The sequence below is a fragment of the Diceros bicornis genome, chromosome 15 (genome assembly GCF_020826845.1).
Source record: "Diceros bicornis minor isolate mBicDic1 chromosome 15, mDicBic1.mat.cur, whole genome shotgun sequence".
Lineage (NCBI taxonomy): Eukaryota > Metazoa > Chordata > Mammalia > Perissodactyla > Rhinocerotidae > Diceros > Diceros bicornis.
This window is the reverse complement of record NC_080754.1, coordinates 24680280-24704631: the sequence shown is the minus strand read 5'-3', so window position 1 is coordinate 24704631 and position 24352 is coordinate 24680280. Positions and strand designations below refer to the sequence as shown.

General features: G+C 50.0%; 1 protein-coding gene across 1 annotated transcript in view; it reads left to right on the top strand.

The window, feature by feature from the left end:
• Positions 1-24352, top strand: part of MYLK (myosin light chain kinase) — a 268738-nt gene that overhangs the window by 221823 nt on the left and 22563 nt on the right. Inside the window, exons 22-27 of the mRNA XM_058555934.1 lie at positions 4841-5143; positions 12905-12937; positions 13035-13128; positions 14436-14639; positions 21317-21534; positions 23655-23778. Coding sequence (XP_058411917.1) covers positions 4841-5143; positions 12905-12937; positions 13035-13128; positions 14436-14639; positions 21317-21534; positions 23655-23778 — 976 coding nt within the window. The remainder of the gene's footprint in view (positions 1-4840; positions 5144-12904; positions 12938-13034; positions 13129-14435; positions 14640-21316; positions 21535-23654; positions 23779-24352) is intronic.

Sequence of the window (24352 nt, the reverse complement as noted above, 5' to 3'; positions counted from 1 at the left end):
TTAGCCTGTCTCCAGACTGATTCTCAAGTTCACTTTTTCCTCTCCATCCCCATCACTCTGTTTCTCACGCCCTGGTCAGCTTTCTCCTGAAACGTCAAACTAGCTTTCTAACTGGTATCCCACTGTCAGTCCTGTTCAGCTCATTGTCCCCCAACATGGCAGGCACTTGGGACAGCGAAGGAACCGCAGATGAAGGAGCAGACAGACAGGTGGTGGGCCATGTCCATGTGCATTTGTGGAGCCTTCCTACCTCATGCACATGAGAGCCTTTGACCTGGAGTTTATTGATCTGATGCCCTTCGTTTTGTTCCCTTAGGTCAGGAGTTTTAAATCTGGGAAGGCAGGGGTAGCAAGGGGTCAGGGAATAGGTTTCTCATCTATAAAAGACGGGAGGGACCTTTTTCTCATTCTTTCTCTCTTTGGTGACTCTGGATGCTTATTTCAGTAGTTTCCCCCCGAGGAGCAGGAACATTTGGGGGTTTGGGGGGTTGGTGCTGGCGATCCAGTTTGCATTTCCATTTAGACCTGTACCTGAAGTATTGATTTGGCCCCACGCCCCAGCCCATTAGCAAGCATCAGTTTCTAGTTTTCCTGGGTGTTCTCTCTTATCTGCCCAACTTGGGGAACTTTGGGGTCAACTCCTTTGAACTGCTTTTCTGTGACCAGTGCCCCTGCCCCCACTCTGGCCGGCTCTGCACTGTGCCACGCACGCCCCTCCCCCAGCACCCCTGCACAAGCTGCAGTTCTGGCCTTTTATGGTTTCGTTTCTTATTCTCCTCGGCCAGCACTGACAGGGCCATTGTGTGGCTGCCCGCCAGCTGGCGGGAGCAGCATGTTAAATGCCGTCCTGGGAGGGGAATGGAATGGAGGGGAACGGGCTTTCTGTCTGCCTCCCCCCCACAGAGCTAAGAATAGAATTGCTCAATAAAATGAGGACTCACATTGATGGACATAGCAAAGCCACATTCATTCAGAGCCCATGGATTTAGAATTAGTCCAAAGCAAACCTGGATTAAGCCCAGATTTACCTGTGCTTCTCTAGGAACGTCTGTGTGTTATCTGATCAGGGTTGATTAAGTAGATGTAAAATGTAAATAAGATGACACAGGAAGTATTTGGCTTCACTACTACTCCAGTTTTCAAGTACTTTGGAAGCATCCATTTACAGCCCAGCTAAATAAGGCCCATTTAACACAACTTCTACTGGGTAGCAATAAACTTCTCTTCTTGTATGTTCTTTAAAGTACGACTTATTTTTCAGACAGTCTATGACTCCTATTTTTAAAATAGGATAATCATATGATAAAATATAATACATGATATTATATGATCTCATGATAATAAAAATTAGCCTTTCCCTCAGTTTAAATGAGTGATGTTTAGCTATTTTAAAGGCTTAATATGATTATATTTTAAAAGGCAGTAGAGGGGTTTGTGATGCTCAGAGGGCCTCCGCCCACATCTGTGCCTCCAGCCTCAGCCTCAGCAGGTGAGGAGGGGCCGCTCAGGTGGGAGATAACAGCAGACCCAGGTGAATTCCTTCCTGGAGAAGAACAGGTCATTTTGCATATCTTTAAAGGAGAAAACAAAGTAGAGAGAACCCCAAATACCCAGTAATCCCCAAATACTATCTGAGCTTGGAACTTGCATGATTTTTAAGGGCAGGAGATTACCCTTTGTAACGCTCGGTTTGGCTTAAGCAAGATGTATTCTTGATCTTATTCTGGGTGATAGCCTGGAAAATAACAGGACTCTGGAGCGAGGGTCTGGAGATTTTTTGGAATCTCCTCTTGGCTCTGCCACTGGCTTGCTGGGTATTCTTGGTAAGCAAAGTCCCTTAGCCTCCGAGGGCTGAGGTTATCCAGGTAGATGACCCTGGGGGCCCTTGTAGCCTCTGCTCTTCTGCTAAAAGCTGCAGGGGCTGCTGAGGTGCCAGTGAAGGGAGGTCCAGGTGGGGTCAGGCACAGCCACAGATCATCTTCAAACACGCAGGCACATAGAGACCACCAGGCGGTTACTCTAGTCAGAAGCATAGAGATGAGATCCTCCATTTTTCCAGGAGTGAGAACATTTGCTAAACAGAAAATCCTGGAGCTGATGCCATCGGAGACCCTGCCCTCAGACTCAGCGTTTCCCATTCCATTGGTCAAGTCTCTAGGGAGCCATGGGAGAATTCCAAGGAAAAGTGGAGCTCGGGGCCTAGACACTGAGCCTGCCTCACTTCACCAGGCCGTGCCAGGGTCTCCCAGCCAGACTGAGGGAAGGCTCACAGGCACTGTCTTCTGAGGACGTCTGTTCTGTCTGAGGGTTTTCATCCCTGGCTAGTCCAGCCTCTGTGTGGGGCTCTGTTGGCTGGAAAGAACAGAAAGCATCAGGCACAGCCTATGACCCTAGGGGCAGCTGTGCCCGGGGGGACTTTCAATCTCACATGACCTCAGACTTCGGTCTTTTCTGAACTCCTTAATTTGGTGTCAAAATCCTTGAAAGCATTGAAGTTTCATTTGGAATTAAAGCCCCCTGCCCCAAATTTTGCAGCTTCTCTTATAATGCAGGGGGTGACATATGTCATATGACACTTCTTTCTTTTTCAGCCAAGAGACATCTGGAACAGGGTAGGGTACAAATACTACCTCTTCTGCAATACCCATTTCTCAAGAAAGTTTTTCTTTCTTGACCCAAGCAGAAGGAGAGGAAGTCAATCAGTGGAGTGTATCTGCATTCGTTGTATAAATTTATATGACTCTAACCATGTCCCATCAGACATTTTCCAGGCAGCTGTCTTTAGGGGAAACAGAGAGTCTGTCTTTCATCCCTCTTTAGGCTTTGACTTCTTTAGCTGGGTCTCGAGAGGACTTGAACCACTTGCCTCTAAGAGAGTTTAGAGTAATAAACATCTTAGCCAACACCAGAAATATTTCTAAAAAGACCAATATATCTTTCAGAACAAATAGTTTTTCTAAGAGAACATATTAAACAACCAGTGAAAGTGGTTCCATCACAAGAGGGCTCCAAAGTGACTGCCGACGGTGGGAAGTGGCTCTGTCGCAATCCCAGAATCATTCCCGGGTGAGGTCCAGGCTTGGGTTGCAGGCGATAGATGGATTCTGGGCAGCGCATTCTTGGCTGGAATGTAGAAGGAGCAGGGCTTGGGGGAGGGGGTGACAATGAATATGGATATGGATATGGATATGGATACGGATATGTGTACACCCCCACACATACACACACAGCTGAATGTTTTTTTCTTCCCCATGTGCACAGGGTCATCTGTAGGATTCTCTTTGGTCTTCCTGCCTTGCTGAGGGTTGGAGAGTAGAAGCCAAGCACTTTACCTGGGTTTGCTTACTTGGTGCTTACAAAACCCCTAAAATGTAGATCCATAATAGCACCATTTTCCAAATGAAAAAGACAAACTAGTCTTGGAAGTTAAGGAATTTGCTCGAGGTCACAGAGCTTATAAATACGCATAGCATAAAAGCATGTGTTTTTGTGTGCGTGTGAGGAAGATTAGCCCTGAGCTAACATCCTTGCCAATCCTCCTCTTTTTGCTGAGGAAGACCGGCCCTGGGCTAACATCCGTGCCCATCTTCCTCTACTTTATATGGGACACTGCCACAGCATGGCGCGCAGGATCCAGGCCTGCGAACCCGGAGCCACTGATGAGATGTGCGTGAACTTAACCGCTACACCGCCAGGCCTGCCCCAATAAAAGCATGGTTTTAATTGCTGGTTTGGGGAGCTCTACTCCTCAAACTGCCTTTAGGGGATGAAGGGTTACTGAACACTGATGTCTGTAACTAAACCAACCCCCTGCAGAAACTAAATCTGAAAAACAAGAGAATTTTGTTCAGATGAGCAACTGACAAAATGAGCAAAACTCAAGAACCTCATTACAGTATTGGCCTGGAAGTTGGCAGCGTTACTGGTTCTTAGAGTTACTGGTCTGAATGGGAAGGCAGCCAGCCAAAGGGGCCGCTTCTTGTTTGTGGCCTCCGCTCATTTTCTGGCCCTTAGTCAGGGCTGGTTGTGATTTGCTACTGTGGTTTGCTTTTGAAATTCTTAACCTCATTTTATACCAGGCCTATGAGGATAAAAGAGGTAGGGTAGAAGTAACTTTGTATGTATTATAAAGGTAGAAATCAACTCCTACAATGATGATGACAGTAATGACTCCTCAAGCCAGCCACTTTTCTAAGAACTTCTCCCAACAGCCCTGTGATCCAAGTGCCATTATTATCCATATTCTACAGGCGAGGAAACTGAGGCACAGAGAGGTAACAAGGGGTGAATGGGGACAGAGCCGTGTTCAAACCCGGATCTGTGTGACTTCAGAGCTCACTGTGCTATATACTGCCTCTCCATGGGGCAGGCATTTCCCAAGTCCCAGAGAAAGTGCAGACTGGCCCCTAGTTATGTCACAGGTCATGGGCCTCGGGCCTGAAGGAGACACATACACACACACACACACACACACTCACTCACTGAACTCTCTCTCAAAACATATTTGTGACGGGAAGCAGTCCATGCCTTCTGGGCAGCTTCCTAGATCTGTTTACTCGAGAAATATGTTTATGACTTGGGCAAAGCACCGGAAATCATGACTTGTAGGCTGGAGAACTAGCCAAAAAAAGGAGGTTTTTTTCAAGTCAATAGGTATTCGTGGGGCTTTCCGTATAGGTGGGTTTGTCCATAGGTGTGCCTGTGGATCAGGGAAAGAGAGCCAGGACCAGGGATGTCAGCTCAGGTTCTCTACGCTTCTCCCTCATGACAGAGCTAATTCAAAAACTTTCTTTCTCTGCTAGTCTGAAGAGTTGGGTGTTTTGTGCTTCTCTATTCCCAGACAAGCCAGACCCCCCAGCCGGCACGCCTTGCGCCTCTGATATCCGGAGCTCCTCGCTGACCCTGTCCTGGTACGGCTCCTCATATGACGGGGGCAGTGCCGTCCAGTCCTACAGTGTCGAGATCTGGGACTCGGTGGACAAGACGTGGAAGGAACTAGCCACATGCCGCAGCACATCTTTTAATGTCCAGAACCTGCTGCCTGACCGAGAGTATAAATTCCGTGTGTGTGCAATCAACGTGTATGGGACCAGTGTGCCGAGCCAGGAGTCTGAACTCACAGCGGTGGGAGAGAAACCTGAGGGTAGGCTGCCTTCACTTCATCTCTGGCTTTAAATAAATGTGCATGACTTACCTTGTGTGTGTAGAAACCTGTACTGAAGGGGTACAGAGGAACTAGGAAGACATCAATGATGACTGGTAGAGTCTTTGGGGATCTTGATTTCCAAGGTGTGATACCGATCCATACTTCAAAAGAAGTGCATAGGACCTTTCAAAAAACTTGAACCAGCAATTTTGGTACACTGCCACCAGGGGGTGATGGTGTGTTAATCAGCAGCACAGTCCTGGAGGGCAGGAGCTCAGGTAGACCTGAAGTTCCCCTCCACCCTCCTTCCTCCTTCTCTTACACTCATATCTGAGTGTCTACTAGGTGTCAGGTTCTTGGGACACAAAGACAGATAAGACAAGGAGCTTAAAATCTGACTATGGGACAGCTGTGTACACAGCTAACTATAATGAGATGGGCTACGTCCTATTACACCAGTATGAACAAATTGTGAAGGAGACACAGCAGAAGCCATGAATAATTTTGCCATGAAGGTTGCGGAAGGCTTCCTAGAGGAGGTGACACTTATGCTGAGTCTTGGAAAAAGGAATAGGAATAGGAGATAGCATAAGTGAAGGTACAAAGTAATGGAAATGCATGGCATTTTGAGAAGCTTGTGTGTGGCCGGGGCATATGCTGTGTGAGACAGAACAGGAGAAGGCAACACTGAAAGGGCAGTCTAGGTAAAATTGTGAAGTTCATCAAAGATTTTCAGGCAAGGGATTGATACAATTAGATCTGGGGCTTTTTTTAGAAAGAGAATTAGGGGAGGAGAAGAGCTTTGCTACTTAAAGTGTGGTCTGGACCAGCAGCCTTGGGATCTGGGAGCTTGTTGGAAAGGCAGACTCTCAGCCCCTCACTCCCCCAGTCCCTTCTGAACCTTCATTTTAACATCCTTCACCGTCCTGCCCTTCATAGGTTCATATGCATTTGAAAGTTTGAGAGGCCCTGGAGTGGAGCAGGGGCGTGGGATTGGAATCAATGAGACACCAGTTGGGCCTCTATGGTGTAGTCCAGGGGAAGGATGGTCAGGGCATGAACTAAAGCCTCAGGAGGTAGAACTGCCCATTCTCAATGACTTTTTGGGTAGAGAGTTGAAAGAAAAAATTGGAAGTTTAAGGTGACTCCCAGTTCCTAGCTTGGCTAACTGAACACAAATTCCGGAGCCATTTAGAAGTTTATTTAATGCTTCATGGTGGCTAACATATATTAAGCTCTTGCTATATGCTAACATGTTAAGCACTTGACGTGCATCAGTTCATTCAGACCTAATAACTCAATGAAGTAGATAGTGTTGTTACCCCCGTTTTATAGATAGGGGAAATGAGCTTAAGAGGGTGAAGTTTCTTGCCCAAGGTCCCAGAGCTTGTAAATGATGAGGTGAAGCTTGACCTCAGAGCTGCCTCACCCAAAGCCTGTGCTCCTTTGGTTCGACTGAGGGAGGAGGTCAGGCTGCCTCCCAGGTTCCTGACTCGAGTAAATGACTTGGCAGTTAGATAACAGGGAGTCCAGGAGAAGATGGGAGATCTAGTCTCAGTCCTGTTAAATGGAGGTGTCTGAGGGATATCCAAGAGGAGGTGTCTTCAGACCGTGGAACAGTTGAGTCTAGAGCTCAGGAGAAAGGTTTAAGCTAGAGCTACAGATTTGGGGGTCTTCACTATTTAATTGGTCATAGAAGCCGTGCACGTTGATGAGGTCACTGAGAGGGTGGTAGAGAAGGTCACCACCAATGCGGAAATGAAGGAGCCTGCAAGACCGGAAGAAGGGACTGGGAAGGGAGGGGACCTAGAGGAGGCTGGAGCCATGCTACGGCAACACAGGAAGGAGTGAGTTGCAAGAGGGCTCAGTGAACAGCATCCAATGCCAAATATAGATGAAAGAGATGAGGACTCGGACAGATCTTTGGATTTAGCCCTTTGATACATAATGATCTTTGAGAGCAAATTCCGTAGAATTTCCGCAGTGTGGAAACATGGTTGCCCTGGGCTTAAGGAATAAATGGAAGAAGGAGAGGCCAAGAGTATGGAATATTATTTCAAGAAGTTTCTTCAGGAGAAGAAAAATGGTGTTGTGAATTTAACGTGGAGGAAAGGTTGGGGGCAGGGAGGAAGGTGGAGGGACACCAAGGGATAGAGCTCCTGGAGAGAGGAGAGCTTAAAGGTATGAGAGAGAGACTGTGGGAGACTCAAGGACTCAGGGGCTGGACAGGGCACAGGTCCTAAAATCACCATACACCAGCAGCATTGCGAGTATGGAAACTGATTATGATCTGATACCCCTCTTTAGTTTTAAAAATGAGGTATAAAATAGATATTAAAACTTTACTTTCAAATTAAATGAGGGATCCAGAAAGAAAGTTAGAAGGATACCAATGGAAAACACACCAAATTTACAATTTTGCCGGTGCAGCCCTGTCTTGGGGGCCTGTATCTGGTGAGCCCTGGAAACACACAGAGAGCAGGTCTCCTTGAGAGCTACAGTGTGCATCGTGGGGGCGTGGATCCCCGCTCCCAGGACAGCCTAGGTCTCCGCCTGTTGGCAGCTTTCGCCTGTTGGCAGCTTTCGTGGGCTCCTGCCCACTAGCTGCTCACAGATGTCTGCTGGAGGAAACAAAGTAACAAAACCACCATCTGCTGCCCTTTGACACACCCCCCCCCTTTGAAATGAGCCAAGTGGGGAGCAGGCAGGTTAGAGTGGGGGTGCCAGGAAAGGCAACCAAGTTCCAATCTGCATGTTTTTAGGATATTCCTTTGTTCAAGAAGAGGACTCCCCACCTCTTGGGAGAGTGACGGGAAGAGAGGTAACACTGCAGTGAGAAGATGTTCATTAGCTGGAAAGGAAAGCTTCCAGGTTCTTTATGGTGAAAACCAGGAGAAACTGTAGAATCCCTGAGGAACCCCACACAGAGGACCAGAGACCGCGGGGGCTGTGAGGTGTGGCTCCCAGGAGGCCAGGACAGCAGCTCCTGAGGCTGTGGGGACAGCCTACGGGCAGGAGGGGCTGGGACCACTTGGCTCTGCGCAGATGGCCTCTCCCTTCTTCCCTGTGGCCCGCTGACCCTGTCTGTGGTCCTCAGACTCCCCTCCTGGGGCCCCTTCCTGGCTGGGAGCAGACCAAGGAAATGTTGAAATCGCCAGCAATCTGGGGGAGGGGTCCAGGCCACCCAGGGCTTCCCCACTGGAAGCTGCTCCCCCGCCCAGGCCCAGCTGGATTATCCAGGGGGGAGGAGGGGCAGAACAGTTGGCAAGTGTTAGGCCTGAGGAGCAGAGGAGGGGGTGGCGGTTCCAAGCAGAAGCCCTCTGTGGACTGCTCAGATGCTTGTTGGTTATAAGCCTGGGTGGGTCATCTCTCTCTACTTTGAAAGGGAAATGGCTCTCAGAGAAGTGGGGTGTGTGTGTGCGTGTGTGTGCGTGTGTAGAGGAGAGATGGGATAGGTGGTTATGCTAGGTCATTTCTGTGGAGCCAGTGGGGTATGATGGTGACCAAAAAGGCAGTGCTGATTAGCCCTCCCTCCACTAAGCCCAGCTAATGCTGGCTGTCACCCTCCCCGTCACTACCACTGCCCCTCCTGCCTCTTCCTCAGCAACTCGAGTTTTCTGCTTCCTCCTGACCGCTCAGTTCCATCCCTGCTGGCACCCCAGCCCTCACTCTGCGTTCACTCACCCCGTGTGGCCTCTGCCTCCTCCTGGGTTCCAGGCACTGCCAGGGTCACTGGGGATACGGTGGAGGACAAAACACAGAGGTCCCCCTCTGGCTCCAGAGCCAACCCCAGACTAGGATCCCTAACCTAATAGCTCCCCTCCCAGTCTTCCCAAACCCGAGTAAAGGGAGCCACCACCCCGACAGGACTCGCTCTCTCCTGTCCCAGCCAGGTCTTGAACTATACACCCACTACTCAGCTCTAACTTGCAAATCTACTCCATCCTTGCTCCTAATCCTAACTTGTTCTAGTCTATACGGTTGTTAGCAAACAGCTGTGATAGAGGCCTCTTCAGAGTTGGGGCTTCCTTGCAACCCCGAGGGCAGTTAGAGAAGCAGAGGGTGAAGGCCGGAGATCAGCCACTCACCCTATGCTGCTCACCCCGTCCTGGGCCACTGCTGTGTTGGCCCTGCAGAGGCCCTCTCCCGGGCTGGGGTGCCCTCTAGTGCCCACTGAGCATGCAACAGCCCGCCGCCTAGGAAAGGGACAGCTCTCTGCAGGGGGGCTGACTAGACATGTGCCCTGTGAGGGGCCCGAGGGCTCAGTTGGTCGTCTCCCAAACACCACTCCAGGACACTGCGACTCAGCTGTCTGCAGAAATATCTCAGAACCATCTTCCAAATAGTTCTTCCACTTAGCTCTTGGATCTCACAGCTGTTTCTGAATAGGAAAAATTTTAAATGTTTCATTGAAGTCCCTCCTACTGCCGTTTAGCTCCTTCCTAGTGGAAGGATGGAAAACAGTGGCCACCTCTCTCATTACTACAATGCTGTATGCTCCAAGAGCTTGGCTAGCTGACCTGTGGGCTTTCGCCCTCTCCTCTCCTGCTCTTCCCCTTGTGGCCATTTCCCCCTACAATGGAATGGAGGCAGGACGAGAAGGGAAAGAAGGGAAACATCTCAGCCTGGAGCCTTGGTTCCACAGGGAGGAAAGGTGGCAGTGTAGCAGTGAGCCAGAAAGAGGGGTGTGAATTCCCTGAGAACAACCTGAGTGCCCACACCCATCATGTCAGGAAAGCTCTGCATCTTGATCACCAAGGAAGGAGGCAGGACGAGAGGGCTGGGTGTGGTGTTTGTGATGAGGGGCCAGAAGGCTCGCTCTGCAGTTTCTGACAGGTGTCAAAGTGATCGAGAGAGGCCAGCTCTAGAACTGGGTGCTCTGTTTAGGGCTAACCGGAAAGTGCCCCCAGGTGCCAGGTCCTTGGCAGGCCCCTCATGGGCTCTTAGCACTGCTGCTGCTCCTTCACTAGGAAAGTACAGGCGGTTCCTCCTAAAGACAGCAGGCCAAGAAAGCCTGCCCTCTCTTGTCTCTCTCGCCCTGTGCTCAGAACACTCCATTTGCCTTTACACATCAGGATGTGTCGCATGAGAACAAAAAGATAAGGGATGCCTCAACAGGTCAGACCTCTGTCTCAGACAGGGCCATCATGGATCAGGACGATGGGGCCTCCCTGACAGTAAACATTATTATTGTTATTATTTTGTCTCTAAGGCCCACAGGTGTTCAATTAATGATTGTTGGAGTGACTTGAATCTCTTGCTTCCCTTAAAGCCCTGTCTGAAATATCGTTGTTGAACTAACCTACACATCTGTCGAACCTGTTCATTGTTCTCATGGTACCTCTTGAGACGTGAGTTCCATATGCCTACAGCCTTCCTCCCTGTCAGGTCTAATGCTAAATTGTTCTCTCAAGTTACAGTATTCATTAGTTGATCAAAGTCCATAACCCTAATCTCACCCTTGCAGTTCTGATTTTTTTTAAATCATGTCTGCTTTAGACTTCTTTCCCCATTGGAGAGGCCTAAACTTCTCTGATCATCTTCACATAGCAGCCATTCCTTTCAGTGGCCCTCCATACCTCCCCCAGCTCCATCACAGCTTTCTAAGTGCCCACAGCCAGAGGGCCAGTAGCAGATGACCCCAGGCTCTACCAACGGCAGAGTAATAAGACCTGTTTGTGGCCAGCGCCCATTTCCCCAATGACGCATTCTGCTGGCCAGAGCAGTAGGTTGAGGAACTGGGTTCCCTCACTCGGGTTTTAACTAATACCCTAGGGCTCGTCACCAGGCAATTAAATTCTTCCTGAACACATGACCCCACTAGTGCCTTCTAGGTGGGTTGCTCTCAGGTGCATCCTGGTCATCTGTGCATTTGACAATGTCACTGTTAACTTTCAAATGCATGATTTAGAAGAGTTGATCAGGTAGGCTCACATCCCGGCAGTCTCTGGGAGACTCCACCACTAATCTGAGTCCCTGTCTAGCTCATCCGCTTTTATTTTTCCATGGCAGTTTAATTTCTGTGACAAAATATTCCTCCCCATCCCACTCATGTTTAGTTTTGTAAAACTAAACTTGGTGAATAGCGTTTTAAGAATTCTACACAAATCACAGCCTCTGTTACTCCTGGTCACAAACTTATCAACTCCCTGAAAACTTTTTTTCAGCAAGGGGTGCTCATCTCGCTGAAAAAGAGATGAGTATGTATGAGAACTGTGAAAAAGTATGAGAACTGTGTTACTTTTTCTCAGGTGGTTTGCTTAGGTTGCAGTAATGTGTTCTGCCCTCAGCCTGACACAGGGGCTCACTGTCTACAGTTCTGAGCTGCACCTTCTTCCCGACCCCCCATCGCAGACATGCAACTTGCACAGCACTGCAGAGCTGAGCATGCTCACACCCAGCCCTCCCTGCTGGGCAGTGTCTGACCAAGCCCCTGCCGGTCTACTCTTGTCTCCTCTTAGGAGGTTCGTCCATACACTGGTCCCTTCCTCTCCTCGGTCTTGCTGTGTTGGGAGCTTTAGTAGATCACACCCTTCCCCCCAAGTCCTATTCACGTGCACGTGCACACACACACACACTTTCACCTTTAAAATCCTTGTCCTCCCTCTCTGATTTCTCTCAAGTCTTTGTTCTGTCTCCTCAGGGAACCTCCCTTGGCTCCATCTGTCAGCCAGAACACAGCCCACATCATAGCTGAGGAGCACAAAGCATGGCCTCTAGAGCTAGCCGGGGACCCTAGAAATCACCCAGAAGTACAGCTCCTTCCTTTCATAGATGAAGAAACTGAGGCCCGGAAAGGAAAAGGCACTTAGCCAAGGTCAAGAAGTCATAGTGGCCCTCTAGGGACAAACCTACGCCAAGGAAAAGAAAAGCCTGGAGTCCTGAAGTGGATGTGTCCTGCCAGACACTTGCCTGTCCTTGCGTGTCCCCATTCACTCCTGACACATCCGTGTGAGCAGCCAGTGCTTATGTCCCTCCTCGCCCTACCTTATGAACACCTTTTGGGTTTCGTTGTGTGACATCACCCACCCCCTCGCTGTGGTCCGTCATTTCCTTTAAGACACAACTCAAGGGCTACTTCTTCCAGGAATGATTGCTCTGACTTTATAATTGCCCCATTTTGCGTCACCTTCCACCATTGTGTGTTCAGGTTGTACTGCCATAGCATGTGCTTGATTATATAACACTTGTAATGGATATTTCAAGTATATGTGTTTTTGCCTCTTTAACTAAATTATAAGCTCCAGGAAAGGAGAGATCATGCCTTCTATGTATTTTGTTTTGTATACCCACAATAACTGGCAAGAGACTTGGTACACTGCTGGGATTCCATAAAAAGTGTTCAGTTAATGGATAAATGGATGTGGCACTAGAAGCAATTATAAGTTGCTGATTTCTGAGCTGGAGCAGAAAGGGACTGTCACAGTTGTGTGTAGGTTCTGAAAATCAGAGGGACTGGAAGAGCTGTGAGAAGGGTATGTCTAGGGGACCACGAGGTTAGAGAAGAAGGGATGGAGGCAAGAGGAAGGGGAGGTAGGGGACTGGGTGGGGTGGGAAGGCCAGTGCTTGCTGGTGTACACATGGCCCCGTGACAGCATGGACTGACTGACCCCATGGCCATGCCCAGACCTCTGGGCTTGGTGGTCTTGTTCCTGGGCAGGCTGAGGCCTTACAAGGCCCCCAGTGTGTTTTGCTCTCAATGGGCCTTCAGTACTAATCAGCTGTGTCCTCTCTGCCCTCCTTGTCTCCTCCCCCTAGAGCCGAAGGACGAAGTGGAGGTGTCAGATGATGGTGAGTGCTGGCCACCTGTCCTCGGGTTGGCTCGAGGGGTGGAGGGGGCGAGCAAGGGATCTGATGGCTCACACTCATCCCGACCCCCACCCTGCAGATGAGAAGGAGCCCGAGATCGACTACCGGACGGTGACAGTCAATACTGAACAAAAAGTGTCTGACTTCTACGACATCGAAGAGAGACTAGGATCGTAAGTAGAGTGGGAAGCACGCTCTGGGCCCCAGGGTGAGGGTGGCGCAAGTCCCGCAGTTAATTCCTGGGTGCTGCCAACTCCCCAGCCTGAGATGCTTCTAGAATCAGGAGGGACTGACCCTGTCAGCACCTCCACGAGAGTATCACTCACCAGGGCTCTTTTAGGAGTTGTTGGTGCAGTTCTGCACTGGCCCAACTCTGTGAAAGCCTTGGTCAAGTCCTTCCTTTTCTGAGCCTCACTTCCTCACACAGGACTAAACCGAGGGGACTGGGTCTGGATAGGACTGTCTTTAGGATCCCTTCCATTGGATCCACAGAAGTCAGTTGAGCCTGATCAGCAGTTCTTGGTTTGTGCTTCAGTAAACGCACACCCTTGAAATGCACAGCTGGTCATCACTGCTCACTTTATGAACTTGGTCCACGCTCTTTCTTCTGGCTCCTCCCTGGGGTGTGGACCCCAACCCTGAACCCTCGTCACAGCCAAGCCATCCCCCCGAGTAGCAGCACCCAAAGCTGTCCATTTCCCCCCTAACTCTCTATCCCTGGGGGAGTACAGGAGGTGGAAGAAAAAGGAATGGGCTCAACTTTTATTTCCAGTGGGTTTCTGGGAACTGAAGGAGCGACACCAACCTTGTAACAGCTCTGTGAAAGGAGCCCACACTGTCTGTGGGGGTTGTGTCAAAGGAACAGCACACCCCCGTCAACCCCTAGCGGGAAGCAGGGTCCTTCCTGGGCTGTCTCCAGGGGACAGGTGCTGGAGAGTTGAGTGGAAGGAAGGCAGCCACTCAGAAATTCTCTGTCTTTGGGAAGGACTTCCTCAACCTGACTTCATGGGTCCCTCTGCAGGGAATGGGAGACAAGTCCATCAGCCAAGATTGAGGCCTCAGGCCAAGGAAATGACAATTCTGAAAGAACAGCAAGACTGGACAGTGCTCGGGTGGGACGATGTGGGCCAGGCACAGGCTGAGGTCAACAGTGATGGAGAGTAGGTTTGTCAGTATTAGAAATGCGCTTCATTGATCTAGAGCTGGGGCTGGCAAACTTTTTCTGTAAGGGGCCAGATAGTCGCTATTTTAGGTTTTGTGGGCAATATGGTCTATGTTGCAACTCCTCCACTCTGCCATTAAAGCACAAAGGTGGCCGTAGACACTGTGCACACAAATGGGTGTGGCTGTGTTCCCATAAAACTTTATTTATAAAAAGAGGTGGGCCAGATTTGTCTCACGGGCCAGAGTTTGCCAACCCCAATTCAGTGGAAAGCTTGGCTAAATTTGCCTTTTCTCTCCTCCCCACTTTTCTTTGCAGTGGGAAATTTGGACAGGTCTTTCGACTTGTAGAAAAGAAAACTGGAAAAACCTGGGCAGGGAAATTCTTCAAGGCATATTCAGCAAAAGAGAAAGAGACTATCCGGCAAGAGATCAGCATCATGAACTGCCTCCACCACCCCAAGCTGGTCCAGTGTGTGGATGCCTTTGAAGAAAAGGCCAACATCGTCATGGTCCTGGAGATGTGAGTGGCCTGCAGCCCAGGCACTGTGGGTCTGGGAGCCCCACATGTGTCTCCCCCACTGGCTCACCCCAGCCCCTCTGCGCCAAGGTGCAGAACACTGCAGGCAGGGGTGTGAGATGCAAGTCTCGCTATGCTGTATGGCCAGGTGCTGACTGCTCGGAACAGCAGGTCTGTGTACAGTACTGGCCCTGCCCACTCTCCAGCAGCCCGGCTGCAGCCCCCTGCTCATTTCTATAACAAACTAGCAGATCTTTGAGGACCCCTGCCCCCTGTTCACGCATCTCCCCGTGAAAGGGCCAAGGCTCTCCATAGGCTCCTTGGTTTCATTCAGGGGCGTTCTGACCTAGAGGTGGCTTTGGAGTGGAAGGGGAGGGACAGAGCAACTTCCTGACTAGCCTGCGAAAGAGGAGGGTGCCCAGAGCTGCGAGCTCGGCATGGGGAGTGTAACCTTGCTCCTGTCCTCTTGCTGTGCTTTGCATGCCCGTCCACGCTTGTTTGTACCCTTGACTTCTCACTCATCAAAGACAACTCACTCACTTTCTGTGCTGGGTTGTACAAAGGCAGGGAGATGGATCAGATGACCTCCAGCCAAGGCTTTCCTGGAATACGTCGTTTCCTTTAGTCCCAATCCGCCACCTCCCTCACCTCTGAACCACTGGCACACATGCGCACACACACATGCACACACGCATGCACAAATGCACACATACACGCACACACAAACACATATGTGCACACACACACAAATGCACATACTGGCATTAGTAAGCCAGGCATCCTCCACAGTGTCTGTATTTTCTAAGAGTCTCCTTTCCTTTTTTTAATCTGATTTTTTTTGAACATATGATACAGTCGCTTCAAAAAATATAAGAAAATGCACAATGAAAGGTCCCGTTCCCACCCCTGTCCCCCATCTACCCTGTTTCCACGCCCGACAGGCAACCAATTTTATTGGTTTTGTCTGTATCCCTCCAGAGCTTCTTTATGAAAATACAAGCATATGTGATACAAGTGTTCTTATTTTCCCCTTTTAACACAAAGGTCACTTGTACTTACTACTCTTCTATACTTTGCTTCTTCTCATTCAGTGGTTTATTTTGGAGATAGTCCTGTAGCAGTAGCTAGTGAGCTTCCTCATTCTCCTGGCTCCACAGGGTGTCATCGCAGGCATATGCAACAGTTTATTTAAGCAATCTTTTGATAAGAGGTTGGATGGTTTCCAGGCTTTTGCTTTTACAAACAAGCAATGTTTGTAACCTTGTACACACATCTTTTCACTCATGCCTGTGTACATCTGTAGGATAAACTCCCAGAAGTGTGGGAATGTTACCGGATACATACCCAGGTCCTTTACTCACCATACAAGAGGGGCCAAATAAAAACTGGAATGCCAGGCTTATGGCAAGGAAAGAGTTTTTATTTTGGGTGACGTCAGCCAGGAGACGAGAGCTCTCATCTTTCGAGAGCTCCCAAAAGATGGGAGGCAAGGGGTTTTCAAGGTTGCGAGGGAGAGCATGTGTTGGGGTTTTAGGTGGGGCAGCAGGAGCATGTGGCTGTGCTGGTTGGCACCTTCCCCCCAGCCTGTGTTTGGCCTTGAAGACTGAATTTCTTTCCCTTGACTGTCGGGACTTTTCTGGTTAGTTTTCATCTTCAGCCTGTGTTTGGCCTTGTGAGGCTGAATCTTGATGTCAGGACCTTGACTTCCTGGGAAAGACAGCTCACTCATATGCTAAGGAGGGACAGAAAGACTTGGTCAGTTTTAAACAACAGTTGATCATGCTGAATATGCACAGCTGCAGTTAGCAAAGCTTATTTCAAAGTTTTTGCTAACTTCTTTTAGCCCAGGGAAGATTTTTTAACTCCTTTGTGCTCGGTTTCAGGAGTGCTGGATCAAGGGGTATGTGCATTTGAAATTTTTAGAGATATTGTGAAATTGTCTTCAGCATCCTTGAATTGCTCACCGCAAGCTTCAGGGATCTCAGGCCTTGGGAGAGGACTCTGTCAACATCTTGGCCTTCTTTCCCAGGAAAGACGAGGCCAGTAAGACATCCCGAAGCTTGAGGTCTGAGTCTCTCCCCTCACTCCATCTTTCAGTTTATGTTTTTTTAGGAAGCACAGTAGTGGTTAAGAGCACAGACTTGAGTCCCATAAACCTCACTTCCATCCCAGCTCTGCCTCTTACTTATTATGCGACCTTGAATAAGTTACTCGACTGTGCCAATCCTTAGTTTTATTAACTGTGAAAAGAGGATATAAACCACCTTATGAATGCTGTGGGGATTAAATGGAATAATGTATGTCAGGCGTGGTGACCTATAATTGGGAGCTATTCTTAGTTGTATGAGGCATTCGTTGACTTTTTCTGTATCCTGGTCTTTTTTCCACTTAAAATTATTTTGTGAGCATTTTAACACCCAAATAGGTGTTGGGGAACAAATCCTACTATTCAAGAGACCTGGTACTGTTGAGCCATTATTCTGTAATTGTTAAATCCTTCCAATGAGAAGAGGTATTTCAATTAGACTCCCTTTGGGTTCTCAAATTCTGCGATGCTGTGGAACCATAAAAGATTCAAAGAAAATCTCCATTCATACCTTAGAATCTGTTCTCAGCCCCGAATTCAAACTTGCCTCCCCACTCCCAGGAAAGACTTTGCTCAGGTCTATGGCCTGACCCATCATATGCTCACAATAACCCTGTGGGCTGCAGCTTTCGTATTTGTTCTAGAACAGGTTGCTTGGTCCAGGCAGTGTGGGCGTGTGAGGACATGTGAAGAAATGTCTTATCTTTAGAAGTTAAACCTTGAGCAAGTTCGTGAGAGGGGGCAGGGAGGAGGAGGAGGCAGCCAAGCCTGGGTAAGGCCGGGCAGCAGCACCAGTGGGCAGAATACCATACTTAGCTTGGAATTGGGAGCTGGCAAGCTGGATGGAAAATGCGGGGAGAAAACGTAAGAAGGCTTCAGCTGATCTGGCTTTCATCCCTCCAACCCACACCTCCCCCATGGACAGGAGCAGGTCTTCCGTGCACAGAGGCCAGAGGATTCGCCTGCACTTGGGGTAGAGATTAGTTTGCCCCTTGATAGGAACTCACCCGGAGAAGAGGGAGCAGAGTCATCATCCATCTGTACTTGCCTTCCAGCTTAAACAGACTTGGCCACTGGGAGGCGAAAGGCTGGCTTTCAGCAGTACGGTTTGCTATTCCTCTGTTTGATGGAGAAATGGAGATTAAGAGAAGGACAATGCCTGGTGATGTAGAAAAAGGAAAATGTATTTCAGGGTCCCAGCCTCCAGTTCAGCTGCCTCAGATACAGTGAGAAATCAGAATGAATGTGTCTTCAGCTGTTCTGACCTCTGATGACTGGACAAGCCCCCATCACCATAGCAGTATTGGTCTGAGACAGGAGTTCCTTCAGGCTCCTGGCCTGGAGTCTGGGCTCGTCCTTTTGGGAGTGCTCAGGACGTTCCAAGTGGCGAGGGGACCCTGAGCACTGAAACAGATGTGCAGTTTAGGCTGAGTCATCCATGGCCCGTCTCACCTTGGTGCTACCACTATCAAGATTTATCAAAGAACATCGAGCAGGCCACCATGAGACAAGGAGTTAGAGTGTCCAGGTACCGAGTCCCTTGAAGTGCTATTCCTTCTGGCTGCCAATGAGGGCTGGCTGAGGTCTATAGTTTGGGGGATAAATTTGATCCCTTGGGATTAGGTAGCCTTGGCAGTAGGTATTCATTCATTCATTCATTCATTCACTCACTTACTGTTAATTCGTGAAGCACACATTCCTTCTGGCCCAGTCTCGGCCCTCGGCATTATCACATCTCTGTGGGTGGCAGCTTCTTTCCACCCATAGTCTTGAGCATTTTGAAGAGAAACCTATATAGAGCCATTAATCATGTTTGTGTAACCCGTTCCTTCCTAGAAAATGGACCACAGGAACAGTTTTCAGAATATATTAAATATATTTAAATAGGTATGAACGTATATTGAATAGGTCACCTCTAGGAATGCAGCAGTCATTATCTCCGTCGCTCAGATTTCTACACTCATTGCCTCAGACATTCCAAGGACACTGCCAATAATGGTTTCTTGCTTTTTCAGAATATTTCAAATTTAAAAGCAAACATTTTGGGGCCCCTTGTCTGTGCCAGATATTTCCAGGTGTAAAGAAGGGTCTATGGAAGAGCCAGACCTTGTTCAGACATATTCTCAAACAACTTTAAGACAACACAGACTCGATACAAAAAGTGCAGAGACACAGCTGTGGAAGCCAGGGAGGGAAAGATCATCTCGCATGGGGAAATCAGGAGTGATTCCTCAGGACAGGAATTTCAGCTGGCCTCCCAGGCTGATAATTGAGTAAGCCAGTGTTTCCCACATTTGTCTGGTCATAAGAAGGACCTGGGGTACTTATTAAAAATGTGGATCCTGGGGGCGGCCAGGTGGTGCAAGCGGTTAAGCGTGCATGCTCCACTGCGGCGGCCCAGGGTTCGCTGGTTCGGATCCTGGATGTGCACTGATGCACCGCTTGGCAAGCCATGCTGTGGTGGCGTCCCATATAAAGTAGAAGAAGATGGGCACAGATGTTAGCCCAGGGCCAGTCTTCCTCAACAAAAAAGAGGAGGATTGGCATCGGATGTTAGCTCAGGGCTGGTCTTCCTCACACACACACACACAAAAAAAATGTGGATCCTCAGATCCCTCCCAAGGGGAGGAGCTGGAGAATCTGTATTTTCAAGAGCCCCTAGAAATTCTTTTTTTTTTTTTTAAAGATTTTATTTACTTATTTTTCCCCCCAAAGCCACCGTAGATAGTTGTATGTCATAGCTGCACATCCTTCTAGTTGCTGTATGTGGGACACGGCCTCAGCATGGCTGGAGAAGTGGTGTGTCGGTGCGCGCCTGGGATCTGAACCCCGGGCCGCCCGCAGCGGAGCGCGCACACCTAACCGCCAAGCCACGGGGCCGGCCCCTAGAAATTCTTAAAAAAAAAAAAAAGCATTGCTAATTATCATTATTGAGTACCTTAGTATGTGCCAGGCACTTCTAAGCACTTGAATTCACTCACTCAGTCTTCACAGCAGCCCTGTGAGGTGGTGCTGTTTTTATCTGCATCTTACACATGAGGGAATTGAGGCACAGAGATGTTAAGAATCGCCTGAGACCTGAGAACGGCGATTCGAGTTTGACTTCGAGCCTCCCTCGATGGAGAGCAATAGAAAGGGAGAGCTTGAGGGCAAGGCGCCACCTGCTGGCCGCCCAGGGACCTCTGTCTCCGTTGGTTCCAAAGCTTTGGTTCTAGCGCCCTCCAGTGGCTACTGGCACAGCCTGACCTTTCCCAGCTCGGCCCTTCCAGAAGTGAAAGTGTTTGTCGTGTGGCAATGGAGGCAGACTGGCTGTGGTGTGCTGGCCCCATGGTGCATCCCTGTCTGTCTCTCCCTCAGGGGTCAATGACAAGACCCACTTGGCCCACGGCAGGTTGTCAAACGATAATTAATACTTGCTGAGCACCTAGTGTGTGTCAGGCGTGATGCTTTACAAAAGTTCCTTCATTCCTAACAACTCTGTGAGGTAGGGACAGATTAGGAAAGTGGGGCTCAGAAAGGTTAAGTAACGTGCCCAAGGTCACACAGCTTATAAAAGGCAGAGACAGGATTCAAACTCAGCTCTTTCCCTTCTTCATGATGACTCCCCTTAGAAGTGGGAAGGCCCTTGGAAGAGGACAGGCCCCAGAATGAAGCCCACCCAGCCTTTTTCAGCTGGTAAACCTACAGATCATTGTAGAAAAAAGCTTACTGATGTCTGGATGCTAGATAAATTACCAAGGAAACGACTTAAACTTTCTGAGCACTGAGCAAGGAAGGTGGGTCAGATGCCTGGGACAGAGGAACAGAGAGGACCCGTGCAACTCATTTGCACTGAGGGGCAATATACCAGCTGGCTGTAGCCTCTGGGGCACTCCTTAGCAGAAGATGCCCGCTGTGGATGCCCAGGATCCAAAGTCTATCCAGGCAGGAAGGATGTACTACATTGCCCGCGTGCACAAGGGAGCAGGCAAGACAAGTTAGTCATGGCTGGAAGAAGTAAACTGATACTATAGACTCAGCCAGAGGAAGCAAATCAATCACGGCTGTAAGTAGAATGGGTTACAGCCAACAAATTTTAGAAAACGTGCTGAGGCTCCTTATTGAACGTATTTTTCTGTTCCTGGCCATGCAAAACAAGTGCTTATGGGTACTATATTTTAAGCTTCAATTCTCTATGACTAAAAGTCCCAGCTGGAGTGTAAGAATGATCCCTTACACATCTGTCATCATTTGGGGGAAGGAGGTTGCCTGGCCATTACCCTTGTTGCTAAGGATTCATGTCTGGGTCCCTCAGTTCATGACCACCCCTGAAATTGCCCAGCCCAGATGCTTCCCTGAATCCTCCAACAGCTCAGTGGGCACAGGCAGGGTCCCCCAAGCAGGATACCAGCAGGCCTGGGCCCTCTTCACATAATGGAAGGTTGGGACCAGTGTAATGGGACAGTGGCCTGGACTCAGAAAGCTGCAAAAAGTGCCCAGCACCCCCATACCTGGGCTTTCCTGCCAGTTGCCCCTCCCCCCGCCTGCCCTTGGCCAGACTCCCCGCCAGCCCCAGCTGCCCTACCCTGTAGTCTGACCACCCTCTGTCCTGCAGTGTTTCGGGGGGCGAGCTGTTCGAGCGCATCATCGACGAGGACTTTGAGCTGACGGAGCGGGAGTGCATCCAGTACATGCGGCAGATCTCGGAGGGCGTGCAGTACATCCACAAGCAGGGCATCGTCCACCTGGACCTCAAGCCCGAGAACATCATGTGTGTCAACAAGACGGGCACCAGGATCAAGCTCATCGACTTCGGGCTGGCCAGGAAGCTGGGTAGGGCCGATCCTCCTCTCCTGTTGTCACCAACATGTTGTGGCAGTGGCTGTGGCCATCTGTTCCCCACACTGGGTACTAGGGGGAATGCTCAGTATTGGAGTTAAAATCAGAAACCTTGGAGCCTCTCAGGTGCGAATCCTGCCCCTCCCCTTTGGTAGCTGCGTGACTGTCAGTCTCAAATCCCTCATCTGTAAAATGGGGTCATAGTAGTGCCCACCCCGTAGAGTCGTGAGGGGATCCAGTGAGGTGACATGGGTAAAGTGATCAGAGCAGGGCTTTGCACACAGTAAGCACTATGTAGGTGTTAGCTCTTTATTTTATTATTATTATTATTATCATTATCCCCTCTTGTATTTTTCACTCTGGTGCCTTCAGCAGCAAAACTCATTTTGGAGATGGTGCATCCTCATCTTCGCATCACACTGTACAGTTTCCAGAGCTCTCTCATACTTCCTCTCGTTTGATTCTCATGGCAACCCTGTGAGGTAGACAGGGTGGATTTTGTGAGCCCCACTTTATAGACGAGGAAACCAAGATTCATAGTAGCTGTGCCCGCCAGGTCCTGCCAGGAGCCAGGGAGGTGCTGGGCCTAGAATAAGGACCCAGATCTGGTTCAGGATTCTCTGACGCTCCTCTGTATTCCTGCCCCGGGGAGGGGGGTGTGATGGGGGATGGTGGTTGGGGTCTTGTACCCAGCCCTAAAGTCATTTTAGTCGGTGACTGTCTGCATCACACTCTGCCTCCATCCACCCTGCGTATGTAGCTCTTCCATGTCTCAGGAATTGAGGAAATAGCTTTACCCTCCAACTTCTGACCACTGCCCTATTAACAAGGAGCCGGAGGCCGGGTGCAGGCTGGCCTGTCTTTCACCACCCTGGGGGGAGCTAATGCCACCTGGTCAATCTCCTCCCAGGAGACCAGTCCTGGTTGAGGCCGCGTGGGCCGTAAAGAGGAAAGTGAGGGAGTGAGGTCCCGCCAGGCTGTGACCTGCGCAGTGATCGGCGCCCTGAGGCTGGGCGAATACACCTGCTCTGCTTTCTCCTGCTGAAGGCGTGGCATGGGGGCAACGGCTGGTGGACAGGGCCTGCCTTCAGACAGGAACCACCGATGATTTAAACAAATAGTGCACCCCTGACCTCAGGACCTGGCAGTGTCAGAGCCCAAGGGACACAATGTGCAGGCTCTCATGGTGAGGCGATATGTGGGGACAGTGTGTCCAAGAAGGACCAGAGAACTGGGAGGGTTAAAACCTAGCAGGAAGGGTTCAGGTTGGAGTGGGAACAGAGCTTCCACATCTGAGGGCTGTGACATGGTTTGTTGTAGAACCTTTGCTGTGGGCTCTGTGGTTAGACAAGATCAGGTGTGGCCCACAGGCCAAAGGTGTGCCCCCTCACCGCTGAAGAGGTCCTCCAGGAGGGGTACCTGTGAAAGCTGGTGCCTTTGTGCATACTACCCAGCACCTCTGTCCTGTATGGCTCAGAGGCACCACATTGGTTAAGGTTTTCCTCAGCTATCCTCCAGGCAGCTCCCGGGAGGAGAGACAAGACGCTACACGTGGTGAGGCCGTGGAGTGGGGTGGGGGTGGGGATCGGGGGGGACATGGCTTAGGAGTCAGACCACCTGGGTGTAGGTACTGGCCACCACTTATTAAATCACTCCATTGCCCTCGGCCTCTCTTTCCTGCTCGGGAGCATGGGGATCATCCCTCCCTCTTAGGGTTGTCGAGAGTGTTACACAGGAAAATCCTTGTAAAGCAGATGGCAGGTATGTGGGACATAGTGAGTGTTAGCGATTATTATCAAGCACAGGTCACAAGCCCTGCCTCAGGGAACTCATGGGAGAGACAGACACATGCACGACCATTGGGGGCAGGGGCTTCAACAGCCTCTTCTTCCCACCCCACCCCGCTCACGGCATTTGAGGTTCCACGGATGCGTCGATGCACTTGTTTCATGGGGATGCTGAGTGTCTCTGTGCCATTCTCCAAGGACAGAGCAGCTGAGGGCCAAGCCTTGTCTCTGTCCGTCCAGGGTTGGGCCCAACGCACAGATGAGGGCAGCCGCTTACCGCAAACTGGCTCCGGGCTGTTCTGGTGACCGTCTCCATCCTTCTTACAGAGAATGCAGGATCTCTGAAGGTCCTCTTTGGCACCCCAGAATTTGTGGCACCTGAAGTGATCAACTATGAGCCCATTAGCTACGCCACAGACATGTGGAGCATCGGGGTCATCTGCTATATCCTGTGAGTCTTGGGGCACACGGGGGAGGGAGCAGAGTTCCACAGGAGGGTCCCCAGGCTGCCCTGATACTGAAGGCGTCAGGATGGGTCATGATGGGGAGCCTGCCCCACAGTTAGGAGGGCGGCAGGCTCCCATCTCCCTCCGCACCAGCCTGCCCATCTCCTATAGTCCTGATGCGCTCAGCAGCCCATGTCACACTTCTGTAGGAGCCTCTGGCTCCACACACCAAGATCCCCATCCTCACCATCCCTGATGCTGGCCAGCCTGGGGCCTTTGGTCAGGAGGGTGTGAATGTGGCAAGTACCAAGTAATTTACCTTCAGGTGTGGAGGCGGGTCCACAAAGGTGGGAGGGAGCCCAGGTGCACTTCTCCTGTGGGTGTCATCGTTGTCTTCCGAGGCAGCACCCTGTCCTCACGGGAGGGGGACTCCAACTGCCAGCCTCGTCTCTGAGTCCAGTATATGCACCGATTAATAAGCACTTTTGATGAGCCTTCAGCAGGGCCAACAGACACCAGAAAACCACACGGTAATTAGAATCGAGAAATCAGGTGGAAAATAGCCATTTCAGTTAACAA